The sequence below is a fragment of the Lissotriton vulgaris genome, chromosome 5, assembly GCF_964263255.1.
Source record: "Lissotriton vulgaris chromosome 5, aLisVul1.2, whole genome shotgun sequence".
Taxonomy (NCBI): Eukaryota; Metazoa; Chordata; class Amphibia; order Caudata; family Salamandridae; genus Lissotriton; species Lissotriton vulgaris.
The window spans coordinates 1,877,490,442-1,877,515,367 of record NC_141693.1 but is presented as its reverse complement, the minus strand read 5'-3'; the positions used below and the strand labels follow the sequence as shown (position 1 = coordinate 1,877,515,367).

General features: G+C 45.1%; 1 protein-coding gene across 3 annotated transcripts in view; it reads left to right on the top strand.

Annotated features, from left to right (window-relative positions):
- Positions 1 to 20,873, top strand: part of GABBR1 (gamma-aminobutyric acid type B receptor subunit 1) — a 750,676-nt gene extending 729,803 nt beyond the window's left edge. For 2 of the 3 annotated variants that reach the window (XM_086924382.1, XM_086924381.1), the window contains 4 exons: positions 3,242 to 3,369; positions 5,503 to 5,631; positions 15,314 to 15,457; positions 16,938 to 20,873. In XM_086924382.1, the coding sequence (XP_086780508.1) occupies positions 3,242 to 3,369; positions 5,503 to 5,631; positions 15,314 to 15,457; positions 16,938 to 17,183 (647 nt within the window). In that variant the 3' untranslated portion in view covers positions 17,184 to 20,873. The remainder of the gene's footprint in view (positions 1 to 3,241; positions 3,370 to 5,502; positions 5,632 to 15,313; positions 15,458 to 16,937) is intronic. The other variant, XR_015296080.1, reaches the window with a different exon arrangement.
- The last annotated feature ends 4,053 nt before the right edge of the window (positions 20,874 to 24,926 follow it).

Genomic DNA, 24,926 nt, shown 5'->3' with positions numbered 1-24,926 from the left:
CTCAGCCAGTTCCAGCGAGACTGGATGACCACCCCCCCTTACTGTTCTTAGTTGGTGTGTAACAGGCCCCAATTCAATGGGCATGCCCTCACTGTCAGGTGCATAGCTGACATTTAACAATTTACCCCCCCCCCCCCTCTCAGTCTCAGCTGCTTCAGAGCAGTTGCTAGCAATGCCAACAATCGTGAAAAGCCTATCCCATTCAAGTAATGATTACAATATTTACTGCCTATAGTTCATCTTAACTTCGTAATATCCTTAGAAAACCGTGTTAACGTGCTGCAAGTCAAAACAACTTCTATACAGTTATGTTAAATAGCAGTGTTTGGCTTAGTTTCCCATTCCTTTTTTGGAAGCAGTGCCAGTGTTCTACACAATTTATCGAGAGGGATGCAAATTATACTCTGGACTACTGGGATTAAACAATTCTGCTGCACTGCAATGTGCAAACTGATTAATTTGATTTTGATTTGATTTCATTTGATTGAAACTACATCATATGCCGATGATACGCAATTGATCTTCTACCTGGACAAAGACTCCAATAAGGCAGAACTTAACTTTAAGTTATGCCTGACAGAGTTCATCCATTGGACGAAGCTTAACCATCTCAAATGCAACACTGATAAAACTGAGATCCTGCTGATAGGAAAGGACAAACCCTTCAAGCCGAGTCAGTGGTGGCCGGAAGACGCACTAGCACCACAGAACACAGTTGAAGTAGCAAAAAACCTGGGAGTGAAATTTGATGCCTCACTCTCCTTTCGACCTCACGCCCTGACGGTGGCAGGAACATGCTTCAACATAATCAAAACCCTCAATAAATGATTAGACTTTATTCCACTCCCTGCAAGGAATATAGTTGCAGTGGGACTCATCCTGTCAAAACTAGACTACTGCAACAGCCTACTTGCAGGAGTAAATAAACACTCAAGAGACTACTAGTAGTACAGCATGCTGCAGTTCATTTAGTGCTAAAACAACCGCATAAATCTTCAGCTTCAGCAGCCCTTAAAACCCTTCACTGTCTAACGATGCACAACAGAATCTTATTCAAGTAATTTCAATCACCTTCAGAGCATCCAAGAACCTGGTACCCACATATCTTTCGGCCAGGTTCACCCCTACTCTACTGCTAGGACACTCAGATCCTCATCTGCAAATCTTCTTAAGCCTTCTCCCTTTAGGTGAAAAACCAAAGGAGGAAAATCTGTAGCAGCATTGGGAACCAGAGCCTGGAACCTTATGCCCACGCACTTAAGGTTGATGAAAACAGAAACCCAGTTCAGAAAGGCCTTGAAGACCTGGGTCTTTAGATCCTCAGATGAACTTTGGTCATCACTTATATAGTGGTTGTCCTTGTCCACCGCATAGCGCCAGGAAGCTCCTTTTAGAGTGACAGTCGTGCTTTATAAATGTCGAATCAAATCAAACCGATTTACGTTTTCCGGTTGCAGTAGATCATACGCTGCTTGTAAAGCGGAACCAGACTTTCAAAGTGGTGGCCTGCAAGCAGAGGAGATGTCACGAACAAAGTCTTAAGTACAGTATGGCTTAAAATGGCACACAGTTGATGAATGTGCGTGTCAAATACCACATATTATCTCTACATATAACATAGCTAATGGGAAGCTGCCTAAGAAAGCCACTGTGGCTCCTTTACTCCATGTGACATGTGCTGTTGGAGTGTTGTGTTGTGTTGTGTTGTGTGTGTTTGGCTTCAGCGTAAAATAGCTGAATGTACCCAATGATCCATATAGCCAGGCTTTGAAATAGGATTCACAATATGTGGTTGGGCAGACGTAACAAACATTTGTTTAGTGTTCCTGATGGCACAAATGCGTTCTATAGTACATAACAGGCACCCTGGCATCTAGTGTATGTAGAGTCCTTTCTACAAGACACTGTGGCTTTGAGAAAAAGAATGGCAAGTCAATGGATTGATTGAGATGTACAAGCTTTAGCAAGAAGTTAGAATGCGTTTGAAACAAGATTTTGTATTTGTGGACTTGCATGTGTAGTTCTTTCACTGAAAGATCTTGAAGTTCACTGACTCACTGCAGGGAAGTAGCAAGGAAGACCACTTTCTGGGAGAGGAATATGAGGAACCTTGAGTGGTACAGCACAAAGGATGCCACAATTAACCTAGTAAGGACTACACTGAGACCCCAAGTAGAAGCTGGTGCTGTTCTGGGGTTGTCGGGTTCCCTTCTTGACCATTCCATATAAGTCTGCTTGCAATATGCGCTACGGTAAATGACATGCTTTGCACACTCCTGCCATCAAACGTTGGAGATGGACTTTGCAAGTTGTTTTTTTTTCGAAGTAGAAGTTACTGTACATAACAAACCTCTATTTGGTAGCTATATAATATGATCAGGTAGCAGGATTTGTAGCTCAAAGATGTATCTTTTTACTTGAGAGAGCTTCATGTACACAAATAGTAACCCCTAAGATCCATTCCACTTAGAGGTCTGAGGGTAGCAGCTTAACTTGATGTTGATTGAGTTAGCCTTGTAAGTTTTATTAGTTCACACCGGGTGGTGCTTTAGGCAGCATCTCCTGCTGAATACATCCTAAACAAAGCTCCTTGTATCTCCGTGCTCCCCCCTGAATTGTAAATGTACTGATGCTCCCTTAGGCGCTGGGGTCTTAGTTTGCTACGATGTGGCTCTGTGAAGACTAGAATGACCACTGTACTCCTGGCCATGTGGTGAATCCCATTAATGAGCTGTTTTTCTTTCCATGCACGGATGCACCCATCCTCCGCTCTTTCTGTGAAGATGTATGTTTATCCCTTAGAAGTATGTGCCAAAACTCACATGTGAACACATTGATTTTTATTCCATAGGCTCAGTTTTGGAACACCCTTATAAGCCGTGATTGGGTAGACATATGTCCAAGTCCAGCTTTTCTCTCTCAAGTACATACTCGAGAAATATAGGTTTATGCACTGGAGAACTAACCTTCCCAGGTTTGGACGGTATCCACATATGTTCACCTCTCCTGGGCACTGATTGGAGGGGAGCATCTCTAAATGTGCACAAAATTCTTCTCTTCCAGCAGTTTTACCTTTTCCAACAGATTTCACTGTAATTCAAAGGCTTTGGATGTACTGCGAATTGTGGAGGTGAATCGTAAACTTCCACCACTTATTGCGTTATGCCTATATCAAGACTGACATTCAGTGTCCTGGAAAAGGCCTTCTCTAATTTTTGTCTTGTCTCTCATTCTTTGTCAGGTATCTTCTATGGCTTCAAGGGGCTTCTGCTGCTGCTGGGGATTTTTCTTGCTTATGAAACCAAAAGCGTTTCTACTGAGAAAATCAACGATCATCGTGCTGTTGGGATGGCGATATACAACGTGGCAGTGAGTATATCTCCCAGCAAGTGCACTTTTCTCTCCATAATTTAGGGGGTTGGAGAAAGCTCCCAGCAAGTGGACTTTTCTCTCCACAATTTAGGGGTGTTGGAGAAGACACTTCAGATGCCTGTAGACTGCCCCAAGTGACATCACCAGAAGTGATAGCCCTTGACCATTAACACTCATCATTTTACAGGAAGTGGCATGATAGAACCTTTGACCCTGATTATATCACATGATTTGTCCTTACTTCGTTTTTGGCACACTTCTTCCTCAGTGCCATGATGCAAATGTATCTAGCCACAAATGTATAACATTACTCCAAATCCCACTGGAAATATTTTTGCTTATGTAGGGAGCAACATGATACATAAGTGGGACAACATTATTGTGGCAAGGAAGTGGCCATTAGGCACCTTCACTTGGCAGATATGCTAGCAGTGCTGCCCATGATACAAATAGAACTTTATAGAGCCCTATATTGGGAGTAGTTCATAAGCTCTGAAGTTACTGTGACATATTATGTTGCTTTATTGATTCCATGTGTGCTCGTTTCTGCTGCTGCAAGACATAATTGATACTACCAATTAATTTTGCACACCACCTTCCCAGCAACTATCATCTACATGAATATCTCCCTCGCCTCCATCCTCATCACCTGAAGCTAATGTCTCTTGCTGCTCACCCTCGGCCTTATCACCTGAAGCTTGTGTATCTCTCTCACCTCTGTTCTCATAACCTCTAGTGGTTTTATCTTTCCACCTCCTTGCTGATGACCTTGTGTTATAATAGATCCCTCTCGTCCATCCTCATCCACTGGAACTGGATCTCCATATCCAACTTCACAGGCTACATTATGGGCACAACCTCCATCACTATTACATGAAGCCGTAGTAGCTTCTTTATATTTATCACATGAAACTGTAGTATTTCCCCCACCTCCAATACTTGAAGCTGTTGTATCTGTCTCACTTGCATGGTGATAACCTGGGGCTGTAGTAGCGCTCTGGTGCTCGATCCCATGTAGTATCTTCTCCACCTCCATTATCATAATCTTCACTATGGATATCACCTGCATTCCTATCACATGACGCGTTAGTAGCTTTTCCAGATGAATTACATTAAGCTACATCATTTCCTCAACTTCCATTATATACACTTGTAGTATCTCCCCCACCTCCATCACACTAGGCTGTAGTATCTGCATCACCTCTGTTGATATCACATTAGGCTACAGATCTAAACTAACTCCATTCCCACCATATCTATCTTAACGTTTGTACCTGTAGGAGCCCTCCATTCTCAGACTGTAGTTTCTTCTGAGCCTACATCACCTGAATGTTCAATAAGTACAGCTCTCTCTCCTATCCTCATGTGAAACTGTAATAGCCTTTGCTTCGCAGACTGTAGTATCTTTCCAGCCTCCATCACCCGAAGGTTTGATGAGTGAGTTCCTTACTTCCATCCTTAACAACTGAAGCCATAGTGTCTCACCCTCTCCCATCCTCATCACATAAACTTGAAGTAGATCTCCCTTCTCAGACTGTGGTATCTTTCTGGCCTCCATCACCTGAAGCTCCCTCCCATATCATAGATCTACATTAACTCCATTCCCATCATATCTACCTCATCGCTTGAACCTGTAGGAGCCTTCCATTCTCAGACTGTAGTATTTTCCCAGCCTACATCACCTGAAGGTTTAGAGAGCATAACTCCCTCTTCTATCCTCATCACTTGAACCTGTAGTAGCCATCCCTTCTCAGACTGTAGTGTCTTCCCTGCCTCTGTCACCTGAAGGTTTTTTTTTAGTGACTCACTCACCCCCGTCCTAATCAACTAAAGCCATAATAGTGTCTCACCCTCTCTCATCCTCATCACATAAACTTTATGAAATACCAACTTTGACCATCATGGAACAACTAGAGGTAAACCTTAGGATGACTAAAGACAGCATTGACCACAGTCTGAGGTACCTCAAAAAGATGTAATTTGGATATTGGGATTTTAGAAATAGTAATACTTGGATGAGTGATACTAGAATCAACTGGCTTTTTATTCATCAATGTGCTCTCCGGGTCAATGTATAATGGTTCTTCTCTGCAGCTAATACAAACTCTAATATTCCTCCCATTCCTACAGGTTCTCTGTCTCATCACAGCTCCGGTCACTATGATCCTGAACAGCCAGCAGGATGCTGCCTTTGCGTTTGCTGCACTGGCTGTGGTGTTCTCGGCCTACATCACACTGGTGGTACTCTTTGTTCCAAAGGTGCGTGACTGGTAGTTCTTAAATAGAGACAAAATGTGAGAGATTACATCAAGTGTGTACCCTATCTTTTGACGTCTATGTGCCAAACAGTGTGACCTGGCCATCAGGGGAGCAAAAACAATGTTGGGGTGCAGTGGAGAGGTACAGGCAACAGAAAAAGGGAAGTTGTGTTCTTGTCATTGGTAAAGCCTCATCTTGGACATAGTGCATTCCCAAGTTGAAAACCTTGCCTCAAGTACTCTGCCAAGTTCTAGAGGTGTTTGGACAAAATATCAAGTTTTTAATTTTGCGATACATACATATTGTGTCAAAAATATTATTTGTCCGGAGGTATCGTGTAACAGAATATCATTGGCAAGAATATCTTTTTTTATTTTGGTATATAACATGGGTACTCACAAACTTTCTGTCGGGGGCCAAAATTACAGTGAGGTTTGTGGCCGAGTGCCGCACCAGTAGGGGTGGGGTCAGTGGGGGTGGCATCAGTGGGGGGTGGGGCTAGAGTAGAAAAAAATCAGACCCGTTTCAAATCATTAAACAATGCGACAATGCAGTATTTCAAAAGCAGATGTAATTACAAAGAGTACATTTTGATAATGCATTTTTATTAGCACACAGTAGCAATCTTAAGAGGAATTGCCTATCTTCATACACACTTTGACCCCAATCCCATCACAGTCTCTCACTCTCTCTGTCAGTCAGTCTCTCTCTCTCTCTCTCTCTCAGTCAGTCAGTCTCTCTGTCAGTCTCTCTCTCAGTCAGTTAGTCTCTCTCTCTCAGCCAGTCAGTCTCTCAGTCAGTCAGTCTCTCTCTCTGTCAGTCAGTCACTCTCTGTCAGTCAGTCTCTCTCTCTCTCAGTCAGTCAGTCTCTCTCTCTCTCAGTCAGTCACTCTCTTAGCCAGTCAGTCTCTCTCAGTCAGTCAGTCTCTCTCCGTCGGTCTATCTCTCTGTCAGACAGTCTCTCTCTGTCAGACTGTCTCTCTGTCAGTCAGTCTCTCTGTCAGTCTCTCCCTGTCAGACAGTCACTCTCTGTCATTCTCTCTCTTAGTCAGTCTCTCTCTCAGTTAGTCAGTCAGTCTCTCTCTGTCAGTCTTAGTCTCTCCCTCAGTTAGTCTTAGTCAGTCATTCTCTCTCTCAGTCAGTCTCTCTCTCTGTCAGTCTCTCTCTCTCTCTCTGTCAGTATCTCTCTCTCTCTACGTCAGTCAGTCTCTCTCTCAGTCAGTCAGTCTCTCTGTCAGTCAGTCTCTCTCAGTCAGTCAGTCTCTGTTAGTCAGTCAGTCTCTCTCCGCAAGTCTCTCGCTCTGTCTCTCTGTCTGTCTCTCTCCCTGAGTCAGTCATTTAGTCTCTCTCTCTCTTTCAGTCAGTCAGTCTCTCTCTCTATTAGTCAACTCTCTTTCTCAGTCAGTCCGTCTCTCTTAGTCAGTCAGTCAGTCTCTCTCACTCTCTCTCACTCTCTCTCTGTATCTCTCTCCCTTAGTCAGTCAGTCTCTCTCTCCCTCCCTCAGTCAGTCAGTCTCTCTCCCTCAGTCACTTAGTCTCTCTCTCTGTCTGTCAGTCAGTCTCTCTCTCAGTCAGTCTTTCTCTCTCAGTCAGTCTCTCTCTCAGTCAGTAAGTCTCTCTCTAAGTCAGTCAGTGTCTCTCTCTTTCTCAGTCTCCCTCTCTGTCAGTCTCTTGTCTGTCAGTCTCTTCTAGTGCGTCTATCCATCAGTCAGTCTCTCTCTCAGTCAGTCTCTCTCTCTCTCTCTCTCTCTCTCTCTCTCTCTTTCTGTCAGTCTGTCTCTCTCTGTCAGTCGCTCTCACTCTCTGTCAGTCAGTCTCTCTGTAAGTCAGTCTCTGTCCGTTAGTCATTCTCTGTCAGTTAGTCAGTCTCTCTGTCTCTCAGTCCGTCAGTCTCTCTCTAAGTCAGTCAGTCTCTCTCTCCCTCGGTCAGTCAGTCTCTCTCTAAGTCAGTCAGTCTCTCTCTCTCTCTCAGTCAGTCACTCTGTCAGTCAGTCTCTCTGTCAATCTGTCAGTCTCTCTCTGTCAGTCTCTCTCTCTCTCTCAGTCAGTCTCTCTCTGCCAGTCAGTCTCTCTCCATGTCTCTCTCCCTCAGTCAGTCAGTCTCTGATAATCTCTCTCTCTCTCAGTCAGTCAGTCTCTCGGTCAGTCTCTCTCTCAGTCAGTTAGTCTCTCTCTCTCAGCCAGTCAGCCAGTCTCTCAGTCAGCCAGTCACTCTCTGTCAGTCTCTCTCTCTCAGTCAGTCAATCTCTCTCTCTCTGTGTCAGTCACTCTCTCTTAGCCAGTCAGTCTCTCTTAGTCAGTCAGTCTCTCTCAGTCAGTCTATCTCTATGTCAGTGTCTCTCTCTGTCAGACAGTCACTCTGTCACAGTCTCACTCTGTCAGACAGTCTCTCTGTCAGTCTCTCTCTGTCAGACTGTCACTCTCTCACACATTCTCTCTCTTAGTCAGTCTCTCTCTGTTAGTCAATAAGTCTCTCTCTCAGTCAGTCTCAGTCTCTCCCTCAGTTAGTCTTAGTCAGTCATTCTCTCTCTCAGTCAGTCTCTCTCTCTCTCTCTCTCTCTCTCTCTGTCAGTCTCTCTCTCTCTCTCTCTCTGTCAGTATCTCTCTCTCTCTAATTCAGTCAGTCTCTCTTAGTCAGTCTCTCTCCCTCCGTCAGTCTCTCTCAGTCAGTCAGTCTCTGTTAGTCAGTCAGTCTCTCTCCGCGAGTCTCTCTCTCTGTCTCTCTCAGTCTGTCTCTCTCTCCCTGAGTCAGTCATTTAGTCTCTCTCTGTCAGTCTCAGTCAGTCAACCTCTCTCTCAGTCAGTCTCTCCCTGTCATTCTCTGTCAGTCTCTCTCTGTCAGTCTGTCTCTCTCTCTCTCTTAGTCAGTCTCTCTCTCTCTTAGTGAGTCAGTCTCTCTTAGTCAACTCTCTTTCTCAGTCAGTCCGTCTCTCTCAGTCAGTCTCTCTCTCTCTCTCTGTCTGTATCTCTCTCCCTCAGTCAGTCAGTCTCTCTCTCCCTCCCTCAGTCAGTCTCTCTCCCTTGAGTCACTCAGTCTCTCTCTCTCTGTCTGTCAGTCAGTCTCTCACTCAGTTAGTCTTTCTCTGTCAGTCAGTCTCTATCTCTCTCTGTCAGTAAGTCTCTTTCTCAGTCAGTCAGTGTCTCTCTCTCCCAGTCTCCCTCTCTGTCAGTCTCTGTCTGTCAGTCTCTCTGTCAATCATTCTCTCTTGTCAGTCAGTCTCTCTCTCTCTCTGTCAGTCTGTCTCTCTCTGTCAGTCTCTCTCACTCTCTGTCAGTCAGTCTCTCTGTCAGTCAGTCTCTGTCAGTTAGTCTCTGTCAGTTAGTCAGTCTCTCTGTCTCTCAGTCTGTCTCTCTCTCTCTGTCAGTCAGTCAGTCTCTCTCTCAGTCAGTCAGTCTCTCTCTCCCTCAGTCAGTCAGTCTCTCTCTCTACCTCAGTCAGTCAGTCAGTCTCTCTCTCTCTCTCTCTCTCTCTCCCTCTCAGTCTCCCTCTCTGTCAGTCTCTGTCTGTCAGTCACTCTGTCAGTCAGTCTCTCTGTCAGTCTCTCTGTCAGTCTCTCTCTCTCTCTCTGTCAGTCTCTCTCTGCCAGTCAGTCTCTCTCCATGTCTCTCTCCCTCAGTCAGTCAGTCTCTGATAGTCTCTCTCTCTCTGTCAGTCAGTCTCTCAGTCAGTCAGTCTCTCTCTCTCTACTCTCTCCACTCTCTTGCCACTGTCTTTCTTGCTCCTCTCTCTCTCTCTCTCTCTCTCTCTCTCTCTTATATCTCTCTCCCTCTACTCTCTCTCTCTCTCCACTTTCTCTCTCTCTCTGAGGGCCATGGGTACATTACCTGCAAGGTCCGTGGGACACCAAGGAAGGCCTGCCGGGCCGCTGGTGGCCTGCCGGCCGAACTATGAGTGCCACGGGTATATAACATTGTTTGATTTACTATCATTTACGTAACCATAGTTGCAAAAATATTTTTTTTGATTATTTATTATATATTAAATAAAATAATAATTGTAGGTGTTATTATTGTTAGTATAGTGGTTATTATTATTTGTACTATATTTTGAAATGTCACATTTTTTAAAGTTAGTAATGTTTAATGTAGTAGAAGGTTGTGATTGTAGGGAAATAGGTTGGGAAGTAATTTAAATTATAATTAATTTAATGTTGTTAAATTGGTATTGTTAATCAAATATGTAATTGATATTTATTTTCATTGTTCAGTTGTTTATTAGTTATTTTATGCATTTAAGTTTCGCTTTTTTATTTTTTCTAGATAGTTACTTTTTTAAATGTTCATAATTTTTTTATTGTAGCAGCGGTTTGTTGGTTTTTGTTGGGGAATAGAGTAGGACGATTTTTAAATTACTACTAATTTTATATGAATGCTAACATGCACAATGAGGTAGGCACCATGGGGTGCCCACCACAGGGTGCAAGGTTTTCCGCAGCTACCACAATTTTTGAATGGGAGCCTGTGTTGTAGGTCGGAACACAGGTTTCCAATGAAGTCAGTGGGAGACTTTCCGAACGGTGTTCAGAAGCATCGTAATTAGTCATTCGGACTCACCGAACACTAGTCGGTCAGAACCGATTCCGTCAAAGAGTCGGTTGGTTTTAGTTTCCAACCGATATCATAATGAGGTCCTTAGTGTTTAATTCATGATTATGTAAATTGTTTTATATTATAATTCTATTAATGTCTTTTTTTTAATTGTACAGTATATTTAAACATTTACATGTTTGTGAGTAATGTATAATTTAGTAGCAGGTTGGAGGATTTGGAGCATAATAGGGTGGGAAGGTTTTGAAATTACAGTATTCTTTGAACTAATGGTTAATTATATTTACTTGATTAATTGAATATTCTTTTGTTTAGTGTTGGAAATAGTACGCACTTTCTTTCATTGAATAATATAGGATTAAATGTTTTAATATTGTTGTAAAATGTATTTTTCCTTTTTAACATTTTTGTTATTGTATTTAATCTATTTAATATTTAATGTATTTAATATGTATTTACTATTCACGACCTGATTATGAGTCTGGTGGTCCACGGTCCGCCAGACTTCTGGAGCCCAGCCGGTGGTGGTCCAGTCACCGCTGCACCGGCGGTCAGACCTCCCTATTATGACTAGTCGATCGGACCCCCATTGCACCGCCGCAACCACCAGGGTGCAGTGGCCCGGCAGTCTAAGGACCACAATATGCCTGGTGGTGCCCTGAGGCACCGGCAAGCATATTATGACTTTCCTCACCGCCAGCTGTCTCATTGAGGTTCTATCTCCATGAAACTGCTGGCGTAGAGGACTGCATGCAGGGGGCACATGTTGTGCTCCCCTGTATTTTTACACCCCCAGTTCCTGCACAGGAAGGAATTCACGACATGGTGCATTTCTTCCCATGCAGGAATGTGCACTGGCGGTCCCGCAACTGTGCAGTTTAAGGCTCACCATCAGCCTTTAAACTACACTGCCGCAGGACCACCAATGCCTCTGTCTGCAAGACCACAAAAATACTTGTAATCAGGCGGGCGGCAGTAAGTTTTGGCGGTGTGGGAGTGTGGCTGTTGCGTGCCATCTGCTCCTGCACCGCCAAAATTGTAATCAGTAATGTCTTTTTGGTGATCCTGTTTTTTTGTGGTAGGGAAGTAAATGTTATCACAAGTTTTTTTTTAATAGTGTTGCATATTTTCTAATTTACTTTTAGTAATACATAACATGTATTTTTTATTCAGAATATGATTTTATTTTTTATTCTCGTTATTTAAATGTTTTGTACAAAATGATTAGGAGGTGGAATGTTATATATTGTTCCTTCAATGTCCTACATTTTCTGAACTGTCGCTTGGACTGAAGTGTTAATAGGAAACGTAACCCCTCCGGAGTACAACACTTTCTCTACTGTTGCAAAGACTGGAGCAGGAATACTAAATGTAACCCTCCAGAGTACAACACTGTCCATACAGTTGCTTGGATTGAAGTGTGAGTATTAAATCTAACCCCTCCAGAGTCCAACACTTTCCCTGCTGTTGTTTAGACAGGATGAGGAAAAGTAACTATAACATCTCCGAAGTCCAACACTTACCTTACTGTTTCATATGATAGAGTGGGGAATAGTAAAATAATCCAATGAAAGTAAAATACTTTGGGGCTTATTACAATGTTAGTCAGAGTTGCCTCCAACTGACACCATCTCGGAACAACCAACCTCCAGTCAGCGATTCCGACTGTCTGATTAAGATGCAACCGAACACTGGTCGGTCGGATACTCCCATTAATCTAAGGGAGCTTGTGTTATGGCCTTAAACCAGATGTAACACAGGCACCCATAAAGAAAAGGGGTATGTGTAAAAGCCTGCACCCTGTGGCCAACAACTTTAGGCCTCTGAGGCAAGGGGGCCTTGGTAGGGACCCCCAAAGTCACTTTCCGAGAGCCTTTCCATATCGGAAAGGCCGGCACTGAAAGGCTATGGGAAACCGACATCGTAATCCCGACGACGGAAACGCCGTCCATACGGTGCGATTCCGACCAGCCGGAAGACTTCAAGAGCCAGTCGGAACCTCCTCGGAATAACCGGTGGGTTCTCCGTTCCGACCGCCGACATGGAAATTAGGCCGTTGGATTGCAAAACGACCATGTCGGTCAGAAAGCCTCGAACCACATTCATAATCAGCCTCTTAATGTAATGTTTGTGACCGGCATTTGCAGTAATTTCTTTTATGGCTACTTAATATCGTATGTTTAATTCTTTTTAATATTTCTATTTTTATGGTCCATATTATTTTTTTAACTGAATTTTTATATTTATTATATTAGTTTCATTGTTATATTTTGGTATATATATTTTCCTAATTGCTTTTTCGAGATTTTTTATTGAAAATATGTTGATAATATAATTACACATATATACATATATATATTTATTTATTAAAGTCCTATGTTTACATTTACATTTTATTTTTTTGTGGAGTTGTATACATTTTGTAAAATTTTTAATTAACTTTATTTTTACTCTTTAATTTTAATGCATTTGAAAAATTGTCTTACTGTTTTTTATGTATAAACGTGTCTGTAATTCATTAAAATTATGTAGTTTACATTGTATTACGTTTAACTGTAGTATTATTAAAATATTGCTTTACAGTGTAAATGTATTTTGAGTAATCAATATTCCTGCCTTGTTTTGGATATTTTACACAATATACTATTATAAGTATAGGAAAATGGTATTCATTTAAACAATATTTTTGTCACAATATTGATGTGCCTCGATATTTTTAACACAATATTTTGTCATGGAACCCTGCCTGGAATAGTGGGCTCTCCTAGTGTATTGAGTTTTCCTGAGGTTTCATCTAGAACATTTTGGCCTGCTCAGAAGGCTTTATCTAGAATGTTGTATCGATTTCTGTAGGCCACAACAGAAATATTGTTTTGAGCTCTATCAATCAATCAATCAATCAAGAAATTTGTAGAGCGCACTACTTACCCGGAGGGTCTCAAGGCGCTTGGGGGGGGGGGGTTGCTGCTACTGCTCGAACAGCCAGGTCTTGAGCTTCTTCCTGAAGGAGAGGTGGTCTTGGGTCAGGCGCAGGTCGGGTGGGAGGGAGTTCCAGGTCTTGGCGGCCATGTAGGAGAAGGACCTTCCTCCTGTTGTCGTTCTTCGGATGCGGGGGACGGCGGCGAGGGCATGACTGGCTGATCGGAGATGGCGCTTGGGAGCGTAGAAGTTGATGCGGTTGTTGAGGTAGCTCGGGCCTTGATCGTGTAGGGCTTTGTGTGCATGGGTGAGGAGACGGAAGGTGATTCTTTTGTTGACGGGGAGCCAATGCAGGTTTCTCAGATGTCCGGAGATGTGGCTGTGTCGTGGGATGTCGAGGATGAGTCTGGCTGAGGTGTTCTGTATCCGCTGGAGTCTCTTCTGGAGCTTGGCGGTGGTTCCGGCGTAGAGGGCGTTGCCGTAGTCCAGTCGGCTGGTGACGAGGGCCTGGGCGACCGTCTTCCTGGTCTCTGTGGGGATCCACCGGAAGATCTTCCGTAGCATGCGCAGGATGTTGAAGCACGACAAGGAGACGGCGTTGACTTGTCTGGTCATGGAGAGGGAGGAGTCCAGGAGGAAGCCCAGGTTGCGTGAGTGGTCTGTCGGTTTGGGTGCGGTGCCCAGGGCGGGGGGCCACCAGGAGTCGTCCCAGGCGGAGGGCGAGGAGCCCAGGATGAGGACTTCCGTCTTGTCTGAGTTCAGTTTCAGGCGGCTGGTCGTCATCCACTCGGCTACGTTTTTCATCCCTTCGTGAAGGTTGGCTCTGGCGGCGGCGGGGTCGTTGGTCAGGGAGAGGATCAGCTGGGTGTCGTCAGCGTAGGAGATGATGTTGAGGTTGTGTTGCCGTGCGATGGCCGCGAGGGGGCTCATGTAGACGTTGAAGAGGGTGGGGCTCAGCGAGGATCCTTGAGGGACGCCGCAGATGACTTCGGTGGCCTCTGACTTGTACGGTGGTAGACGTACTCTCTGAGTTCTTCCGTCGAGGAAGGAGATGATCCATTCCAGTGCCTTCTCCTGGATTCCGACGTTGCTGAGGCGCTGCACTAGGGTGCGGTGGCAGACAGTGTTGAATGCCGCCAAGAGGTCTAGGAGGATGAGGGCCGCTGTTTCCCCGTTGTCCATCAGGGCTCGGATGTCATCGGTGGCAGCGGTGAGGGCGGTCTCGGTACTGTGGTTGGCTCGGAAGCCAGACTGTGAGCGGTCGAGGGATCCATTTGTCTCGAGGAAGGCGGCCAGCTGTTTGTTGACGGTCTTCTCGATGGCTTTGGCTGGAAACGGGAGGAGCGAGATGGGGCGGTAATTCTTGAGTTCGGTGGGGTCCGCTGTAGGTTTCTTGAGTAGGGCGCTGAGTTCGGCGTGCTTCCAGCTCTCCGGGAAGGTGGCGGCGTCGAAGGAGGTGTTGATGATGTCCCGCAGGTGGGGTGCGATGACAGCGTCGGCCTTGTTGAAGACGTGGTGAGGGCAGGGGTCGGTTGGAGATCCGGAGTGGATGGAGTTCATCATGCGGACGGTGTCTTCGGTGCTGATCGGAGTCCAGGCGCGGAGGGTGGTGGTGGGGGGCGGTGGTTCGGTCGTGGCATGCGTCGGTTGGGTGCTGAAGCTGTTGTGTATGTCCGCGATCTTGTTGTGGAAGTAGGAGGCGAGGGAGTTGCAGAGGTCTTGCGATGGGGTGATGTCGTTGTTTCCGGTGTTGGGGTTGGAGAGCTCTTTCACGATGTTGAAGAGTTCCTTGCAGTTGTGTGCGTTGTTGTCCAGCCGGTCCTTGAATGCAGTTTTCTTGGTGGCGCGGATCAGTTGGTGGTGCTTCCGAGTGGCAAGCTTGAGGGTGGTCATGTTGTCCGGTGTTGGTTCCCTTCTCCAGGCTTTCTCGAGGGCTCGGCAGTTCTTCTTGGAGCTCTTGAGTTCGTCGGTGAACCATGGGGCCTTCTTGCTGCCGGGTCTGCTGGGCGGGGTCCTCAGTGGGGCGAATTCGTCCGCGCAGTTGCTGATCCACTTCGATCTACAGGTATCCTCTAAAGTGTTGTGTCTAGTGCTAGAGGCATCCAGAGTGTCATGTTTATTTGCGGAGCATCTCTGGAAGGAAACACTCGGTTAGACAGAGCACCAAAACAAGTAACTTGTCTCACTGCATATTTCGTTTTTGCTTTCTTCTCAGATGCGCCGTCTGATCACCCGTGGGGAGTGGCAGTCAGAGCAACAGGACACGATGAAGACAGGCTCCTCCACCAACAACAACGAGGAGGAGAAGTCCCGTCTGCTGGAGAAAGAAAACCGGGAACTGGAGAAGATTATCTCTGAGGTGAGGAGGGGTTTAATATATGTGGCAGATTCTGCTTTCAGTTTCCTGTACCTGATTACACATAAAGATTGACACTAGGGGCCATATGTATCAAGATACCCATTTGCGATTCTCAAATAGCGATTTTTAAGAAATCGCTATTTGAGAATCGCAAATGGGTATGTATGTACAAAATCGCATTTTTTTGCGATTCCTTAAAATTCCTTAATTGCGATTCGCAAATTGCGAATCGCAATTAAGGAATACTTTCCCATTCATTTCTATGGGCCAGGAGGCCCATAGGAATGAATGGGAAGTTATTCTCAATTTGCGATTCGCAATTTGCTAATCGCAAATTGAGAATAATTTCAAGGGTGCAGGGGTGTCCAAAGGACACCCAGTTGCACCCCTGAAATATGCTTGGGTGCACATGTGGCGCACATACATGCCCTCAGGGCATGTATGTGCGTCACATGGCACTTTGAAACATGCAAAAATTTGCATTTTTCAAGGAATTCGCAACTTACCACCAACTAGAGGTTGGTGGTAATTTGCGATTCCTTAAGGGCATTTTGCAAACATTTTTTGCTACATGCATTGCATTTAAGGAATCGCAAAATTTGCGATTCCTTAAATGCAATTGCAAAATAAGGAATCGCAAATTTTGTGATTCCTTATTTTGCACCAGTTTTGCTTCATACATTCTGCGAATTTCGGCCTTTGCGATTGCGATTTTGCATGATACATATGGCCCTAGTTCTCTGCACTAGCCAGCATGATGGAGAGAGTGAAGACCTTCAACCATCACCACATGAGACTTCCTACTTAAGGTATAGTTAAATTATTTATTCTAAACTGCAAAGAAAGCAGGTAAGCCAGTAGCACAAAGATACATAGGGGCTCATGTATGAGCCTGTGCCGCAGTGCAGCGCAGCAAGTGTTGCATGCAGGATTATTTTTGTGCCAGAAGGGACACTTTCCTGCACAAAAACAATCCTGGAAGGCATATTCCTCTTTTCGTGTGTGCTGCAGCTCTAGCTGGAACTTCTAGTGCAGTTTCATTCCTGCTGTTTCCTCCAATGTCCACCATGGTTGAGAGGCTGCTACTACACTGGCCGAGGGTTTTGGAAAATCATGGGATGACATATTTATGCTAAGTTGCTTGTTATACAGAAAAAGAAAAGACAGGCATCAGTAAATTCAGACTGCGGCGGGGTGTCCATGAGCAGACACCCAAACATGCATGCACACACAGGGCCCCATTTACAAACCTTTTCCACTAGTAGGTAATTCTGGAGTCTGGAATGAGTCAGGATTATGTCATGGCTACTCATGGGAAATGTTTTAGGACACAGACCCAAAGAGAATCGCTTTGAAGGGTTCAACCTGACTTGCAACAAAGAGGGAGAATGCTCAAGAAATGTAATCTTACAAGTGTGGATCTTTGTCATATCTCTTCTCTGCTTTTCATGCACTATCCCCTCTCTCTCTCTTTCTGTAGAAAGAAGAACGTGTCTCTGACCTCCGGCAGCAGCTCTCTGACCGCCGTGAACTGCGCTCTCGCCGCCGGCTCTCCAACCCGTCGCGGGATAACTGTGCTGACAACCACTTCAACAACGCTGCAACTGCAGCCTCATCCCTGCACCAGCATAACCTACCACTGGTGCGCTGCTTGGTATCAGAACAGGGCGAGAAGCTAGGCCGCAACCACTGCGATGGAAGCCGCGTCCACTTGCTGTACAAATAAAAGGCGCCTCACGCAGGCAGCAGAACCTATCCACCTCCACTTGATGTTCAAGTCAAGGGATGGGTCCCTGCCTGCAATGACTCTTGTCCACCTCCACTTGATGTTCAAGTCAAGGGATGGGTCCCTGCCTGCAATGACTCTTGTCCACCTCCACTTGATGTTCAAGTCAAGCGATGAGTCCTTGCCTGCAATGACTCTTGTCTGCGGCCACTTGCCATACAAGTTATAGACTGGTGCTATGCCAGCAGGGGCTGATGTCCACGTCCTCCTGTTGTACAAGAAGAGGACTGGTGTACTGTTAGCAGTGGCTCGCGTCCGCATACTGATGTACCGGTAAGAGGTGGTCTCGACAGACATAGGATTCTGTCACTCCAGCTTGCAGTGCAAGTAGAAGAGCTTGCACAGCCAGCAGTTGTTCCCACCTCTGCCCATCTGCTGCACAAGTAGAGGGGGGCTCAGCTGTTCGATCAATCCTTACGTGCTGTAGAAGACCATGCGAGGTGGGAGTGGTGTCTATAAACATCTGTCTGTTGTATCAGGGGTTTGGTGGGTCCAGCCATGCACATATCTCCACCCCATCCACCACTGAGGGCAGATCTACCTGCAGGTTCTTCATCAACATCTTCCAGATAGAGGAACACTGGTGGCCATATATTACTTCCAGGTTGAGTGTATCTGCCAGAAGTTGTACCCCAGGTCTATCGATGTGGATCAAACATGGAGGAGCCTCTCTGTAAATAACCGTAAACCGCCTGCCTGTCTCAACCTGCCTCTGTGTCTCACTTGCCCTAACCAGGGGTCATTTCCTCCCTCCGGCATAGCATGTGGTGCCAGTACAGCGTTTGGTCATAACTCTTAAAAGGGGCAATTAAGGGTGTGTTCTAAACATGCTGCATGTGAATTATACGCACATACACACCACCAAATGCCCTGTACATCTCTCATCCCATAGGGCTTTCCACCCCGTCTTGTCTCCAGCGCTGGCCCTTGCTACCTTCAGTCTTTTGTGTAATGCTGTCTACGCTTTAGGATGCCTTTTGGGACCCCTCCCTTTCAGACACCCCACTGTCCCCTGCACTCACCCAAACTGAGCCTGGTGGAGACAGGCAGGCAGGAGAATGTCTCCTACTTTTTATATCAGTTAAAACTTGTGAAAAGTATTCCCGCTTCTTGGCACTTTATAGTAGAGCTGTCTATCACCGTGAGCCCCGCCTCATGCCAGACTCCCCACAACACCCTGCTTGTCACCTGCATAAATATGGGGTGTGGGCTCTCTCTGAGTGGGTGATTTCAGTGATGTGGGTATTAATATGTAGAATTTTACATTTTTGCTACTTATACTGGTTATTATATGTAAATGTGCATATTGTGTCATATCTAAGCATTACAGAGCGTGTGAAATGTAGATCATAGGATATGAAAAAATGTGTGTGTGCTACAGAGTGTGAATAGGTGTCTTTATCACAGGGTGTGAATAACTGTCGTTCATATGGGGGTGATTTACAGGGTATATCAAAGAGTGTGAATGTCTCTGTGAACCCTGATGGGTGTGAATAATTGTTTGAAACCAAGTGTAAATGACTGCGTCCAACACAGTGCGAAAAACTGTCTATTTCACACATTTAGAGTGACCATCTCCCCTATGGTGGGTATTGCTGGGTGTGAATAGTGGTGTAAGCCCTAGTTCCATAGAAGGTGAATACATGGGTTTTACATTGCTTGCATAAATGTGTGAGCATCAGAGTGTGGAATAACTCAGAATAACTCTGTGAGCCTCAAATTGTGGGAATAAATCTACATCACGGCGTGTGACTGCGTACAGTCCCACAATTTTAATAAATGAGTGTGTACCAAAGTGTGAGACCAATTGTGTGTATTACATGCTGTGAACTAACCTAGAGTGTAAGCACCTGTTTTCATCATAGGCCCTACAGCGCTGTGTCGGTTCTACCCCTCCTTCCCCATGTGAATAGCTGTGTATTCCACAGGCTGTGAATAACTGCTCGGTCGGCTTTACTCTGTGTCTCATGAGAAAGTCACTTCGAAGATGCCACTTAGGGCCAGATGTAGGTAAATTCAATTTAGCAAGTCCTTAATAGCGATTAAGGACTCGCTAAATTGAATGTACGTAGGAATCGCAAAAATATTTGCGTTTCCCTAATATTCCTTAATTGCGAATCACAAATTGAGATTTGCAATCAATGAATACCATCCCAGTCATTCCTATGGGCCAAGAGGCCCATAGGAATGAATAGGATTTGTGACCGCAATTTGCGAGTAACCAAGAGGCAATCGCAAATTGCAGGCGCAATTTCATGGGTGCAAGTGTTCCAAAAGGACACCCTGTTGCACCCCTGAAATGTGCATGTGTGCACATGTGGCGCACATACATGCCCTAAGGGCATGATTGTGTGCCACATGGCACTTTAAAAAAAGCAAAAAAGTGCGTTTTTAAAGGAAATCGCTAACTACCAATAACTTGAAGTTGGTGGTAATTAGCAATTCCTTAAGGCTAAAGTGCACTTTCTTTTGTGCTACTTACATTGCATTTAAGGAATCGCAAAAATGCAATCGCTAAATAGGGAATCTCAATTTTTGCGATTCCTTATTTTGCGAGTATGTTTAATCTTACCTGCATTGCTCAAAGCCAAATTGTGATTGCAAAGGCTGAAATTCTGAGAATTTCGGCATTTAAGATTGCTATTTGGCCTGCTACATCTGGCCCAACCATCCGGACTCAAGGAGAACCCAGAGACCTGACTGTAGTTGAACGAATGGAGCCAACCTGGTCAACAGAGCTGAGACTGGAAACTAGAGGAAAGGTGGCTACCAAGATCCAGAGATAGAGAAAGAAAAGGTAACCACCGAAGTTTAATAGATAAGAGAATGGAAAAGCGGCTACCATAGTTCATAGAAAGAAAGAGAATATCCTCAGTAGTACAAGATAAGTTGCAGGAAGAAGATAAGCAGAACATCATGAGTACAGGCACAGAGCAGTACCAAGGAGTGACTGCAGCCAGGCACAGGAAGCAAGCACAGGTAAGACGCATGGAAAAGCAGCGAAGACATGGAAACCGTATGTTTCCTGCCAACACAGGGCGATCTGAAAACAGGATAACCACACAAGCTGACTGCAGGAGATGCTAGCATGAAGCTTGGAAGCTCGAAGATGGTAGGTAAGTGACACTCCTGGCAGAGACTAAAAGCACTATTCAGGAAACAGGTAAAACCAAGAAATGGTGTGCCAAGAAGGACAGACAGATATTTAAAAAATCCAGGTCGATTCATAAATGGAAAACACATATGATGTACTTATATAACAAAGCTGAAAGCTGCAGAGGCAGCACAACAAAACTTCTGCAGGCAGCCGACCAGAAACTACAGAAAGAAGGCTGGTTAATTTAAATGTGAGGAAACACCACAGTAAAGACTGAAAACTGCTCCGAAGCAAATGAGAGCCCTAAAACAGATTTAAAGGCAAACATCTGAGGGCACAATTTGGGTCATTCCCTAGCACCAGGCTGGAGTCAGAGGAGCCCTGTTTGACGCGGATGAACCAGTGAGCCAAAAAGCAGGCCCGGAGCATGGATTGGATTGGATGTCCGCATTCTTCCCCAAAGCACACACAAACACAATAGGTGGGCCCAAGTAGGGCGCATGTAACATTCTTGGTTCTATGAACTATAGAGATGGGGCCTCATTTATGAAAAGTGACGCATCGCTGCGTGAAAACAGCGATGCGTCACTTTTCATTGCGCCCTCCTTGCGACACAAATGGTGCGTCATATTTACAGTATGGCGCATCATGTCGCAAGGAGTTACAGACACGTCAGTATTTATGACGTATCTGTAGGCACAAAAGTGACGCATTGCTGGAGTGTGTCACAAAAGTGACGCAACTCCAGCAATGTGTCCTTTCACTTGGGGCAAGCTCCATGTGAAAGGGCCTGCGTCAGTCTTACGCCTGCTGTGAGGCAGGCGCAAGATTTTGATGCAACGGAGTCCTAAAAGTGACGCAGTGAAAACTCATAGATTTCACTGCGTCACTTCTACGACCCTTCCTTGCGTCAATACCCCCCCTTGCATACATTATACCTGGCGCAGGTATAATGTGGCACAGGGGATTACAAAGTGACGCATCTACCTAGATACGTCACTTTGTAAATATGGCGCAACAAGACGCATTTTTTACGCCACTGGTGCGTCACAAAAAGTGACGCACCGGCGGCGTAAAAGTGACGCACGGCCTCATAAATGAGGCCCATGGTGCGGCGGGTGGGAGAATAATGGATAACAAACAAAGTGTAAATAACTGTAGCCCATACAATGCAGTTAGCTGTAATGCATGAATCACTTGAAATGAATAATCATGTTTCAGTTTGTAAATCACTGTGTCATATAAGGAGGAATTCTGCGTGAATAAGTATCACAGGACTGAATAACACTGTTCCACGGAGTGTGAAAATAAGTTTGTGTCAATAACTTTGATCATCATAAGGTGAGAATAATGGTGTGCCCTCCGCCATATATTATTATATTTGTGGAGTTAACTGGTGTACAGGGTAGTCCTGGTGTTCAGTTACACATACTGTAAGTCAAGGTAACAATGATAGTTTAAGAAAAGCAGGTTTTCAATGTCCTCCTATTGAGGTAGCTACTGGCATCTGCGCTCTAAAGGAAAAGAATTCCTGGTTTTTGCAGCCTGTGGCAGCCTGATAGGAAACAGCTTTGCCAGCTCGACAAATTGCATTGGCAAAGCCAATAGGTCTCGCCTTTGAGACCTTTTGTCTTTGGCAATGATTATTAGCTATGCTGCGCTGCTGAGTAGCATGGCTGAAAATAATGTAAAGTGTTGAAAGAAAAGCACTATGACACGGCTGCCACGTAATTTTGAAGTCGCACAGCAACACAGATGAGTGTGCCTAGAAAAAGAGGTTTTTTAGGGCTCGCCTGCTGAGGCGCTTGCGCATAGCTGACGAAGCTCTATAGTGGCTTATCCAGAGTTTAACCACTGGCGATTCCATGCAGTGCATGTGTGCTTTTTAGGTCATTGCGCAAGCGCAAGCCCTAAAAAGCGCGTGCACAATGCCACCAGCCACCTGCCTGCCTGCCTCGCATTACCACATCAAAGGCAGCCCAGCCTCCCTCCCACAAGCATCTCAGCGGGCGCTCTGCATTTCTCCTCCCAGCGCATTTCTCATCCCCTAATTATTCACGGCCGGCCTGCTGTACTTTCAGTTTCACGCCCGCCAGGCCGTGTCTCCTTTTATGCTTTCTGATGCTTGTTTTATTTGGTAGTCTGAGATCTGTGTGCAATGTGCTTTTTCGCAACTGTGCTAATGCACTTTTTTTTTTAAAAAGCATACAAAATGGGGAGTGTTTTGGGGTGGAGTGCAGACCGGGGACGAGGCATCACAGAAGGAGGGGGCAGTAGAGAAAGTTGTGTATGGGGCGATAAGTGCAAGTGAGGGACAACAATGGGGAAGCATGCGGACAATGGATGGAGGGTGGGCGTGCAAATGCAGAACCAAATGGGCAGTTGAGGGTGGGCAGGGATGGGGAAGCCAACTGATATCGGAGAGTTTCGTAAGGCGGGGATGTGGAAGCAAATGGACAACGGGGGAAGGGAAAGCACACCGATAATTGAGGGAGGTGGGGAAGTAAGAACTGCAATGGAAGATGGGTGGGTGGGGAGGAAGTGAGAAAGTATATTGAGGGAAGGAGAGAAACACAAGCGAGAAAGAGGAACACTAAATAGACAATGGATACAGTTGAAAACTCATGCACACTCTTACGGTGCTTAAACGAAAAGAAAAAAGTAGCATTTGAAAAACAAGTAGTGAAAGGACACAAGGGGTCTCCGCTCCAGGAGAGGAACAAATACCAGAAGAGGAAGGTAAGCCCACCGACACTGGCGAATAAGAAGTAAGCAAATGTGAGTGACAAGCCAACCAATGGTAATTAATGAGTGCGCTCTAAACTCACTGTAATCATATTTGACTCGCAGCAGAGAGCACATGCGGTGTCTTAGGCAAGACCTAAACAAGCCAAAGAGGAGCACATGAGATAGGAGGATACATGCCTGGAATATGTGCACTGGACAAATAGAGGGACGATTTTATGAATGGCTTTTAAACAGATGCACAGATTTTTTAAATATTACCTTTTTGTTTGTAAACTAGTGTAATGCTGTGAGGTAGCCAGAGATGGAGGAATGACACCACAAATTAAGGAGCAGGCAGGCTGTTGCATTATGCACAATCTGAAGTTGACAGTGGCACATGCAGGGAGGCCCAGATAGATGTCATCCACATGATCGATTCTAGACTCTACAACTGCTTGAATGATAGATCAATGTGATTCTTTAGGAAGAAAGGGCAGGATTTTCCTCAGCACCTTAGGATGGAGGATGCAGGCAGCTGAAACCTTAGATTACTGGGGTTTAAGAGAGAGCGTTTTACCGAACAAGATTCTTCACAGTAGTAGAACGGACTGTACATTGGCCAACAGCTGGACGCCCATATACATATACATGAAGAACTGCCAGATATCATAACTTCAGTTTTATCCGAGTTAAGGTTATGATAGTGTGCCATTGCCGCAATGAAAGAAGAGGTGAGCCTCTTCAATATTACCAATAAACCTGATGACCAGTTGGGTACCATCTGCAAAGCACATACAGCTGAGACAGATTGTGCGAGCGAAGTTGGCCGGAGGTGCTACCTAAAGGTTCAAAAGCATAGAGGCCTGCGACAAACACGGAGGGACTCCGCATGAGACCAAACACGCCTTGGATCTGAAAGGAAGCATGAGTACTTTGAGTCCAGGTAGATAAAAAGACAAAATCCAGCCTCACCACCAACACGTTCTGACAGTGTTTATGAATAAATGTCTGTCCCTCAAAGGGTGTGATTAACTGTGTATCACAGGATATAGGTAACCGTGCACCCCCACAGCCATTGATGGTGCAGAGTGTGTATAAATGTGTGTGTCTGATTATTGTGGATATCACAGGGTGATAATGATTGCGTATCCACCAAAGGGTGATGTTAACTGTATTGTATTTCTCACAGGGCTTGAGTAAATGTGTGTATGTGTGTGTTGATAATGAGAGGGCAGAAATAAACTACACACTCTGAGAAGTGTGATAAGGTGTTTCTTACTGAGGGCTTTTTTTGTGCCATTGTATCTGACTGGATATGTGTGCATCTCAGAGCTGACATTAACATTTTTTCGGATGCAGAGAGCTCTGTCACAGATGAGGGGTATGCCAGAGTCTTCGACAGTATGGATGTTTTGAGGTGACAGATGATCAGACCCTTTCCAGGATAAATTATTCATATTTTTATGTTGTGAAACACTGATGATGATTTGCTATTAGAATAAAAATGATTTCTAAACAATGTTTTGTCTTTGTTTTCATTGTACACTGACATACAAGGGTGCAAGAGTGTGCCCCAGTGTCCCTTATAAGGGAGGTAGACTCTGAGCGTAAAGTCAAGTGGTGGTACATGATGATGCTGAAAAGTACTTTGAGGAGACTTCAGTGAATGGGGTCCCTGCATGGTGCTATACCTGTGCCTGCAGAATCTTGGTGGTGGAACGTTGGTTTCCCCATAGAAGTACTTGAAGGGTCAAGTGTGCCAGGTCAAAAAAATCCATAGTACCCTGTGACCGTGGACGGCCGGAGGGTGGGTGCACAGCAAAAGGTAACTGTATGTCAGAGACAACTTATAAACTGCA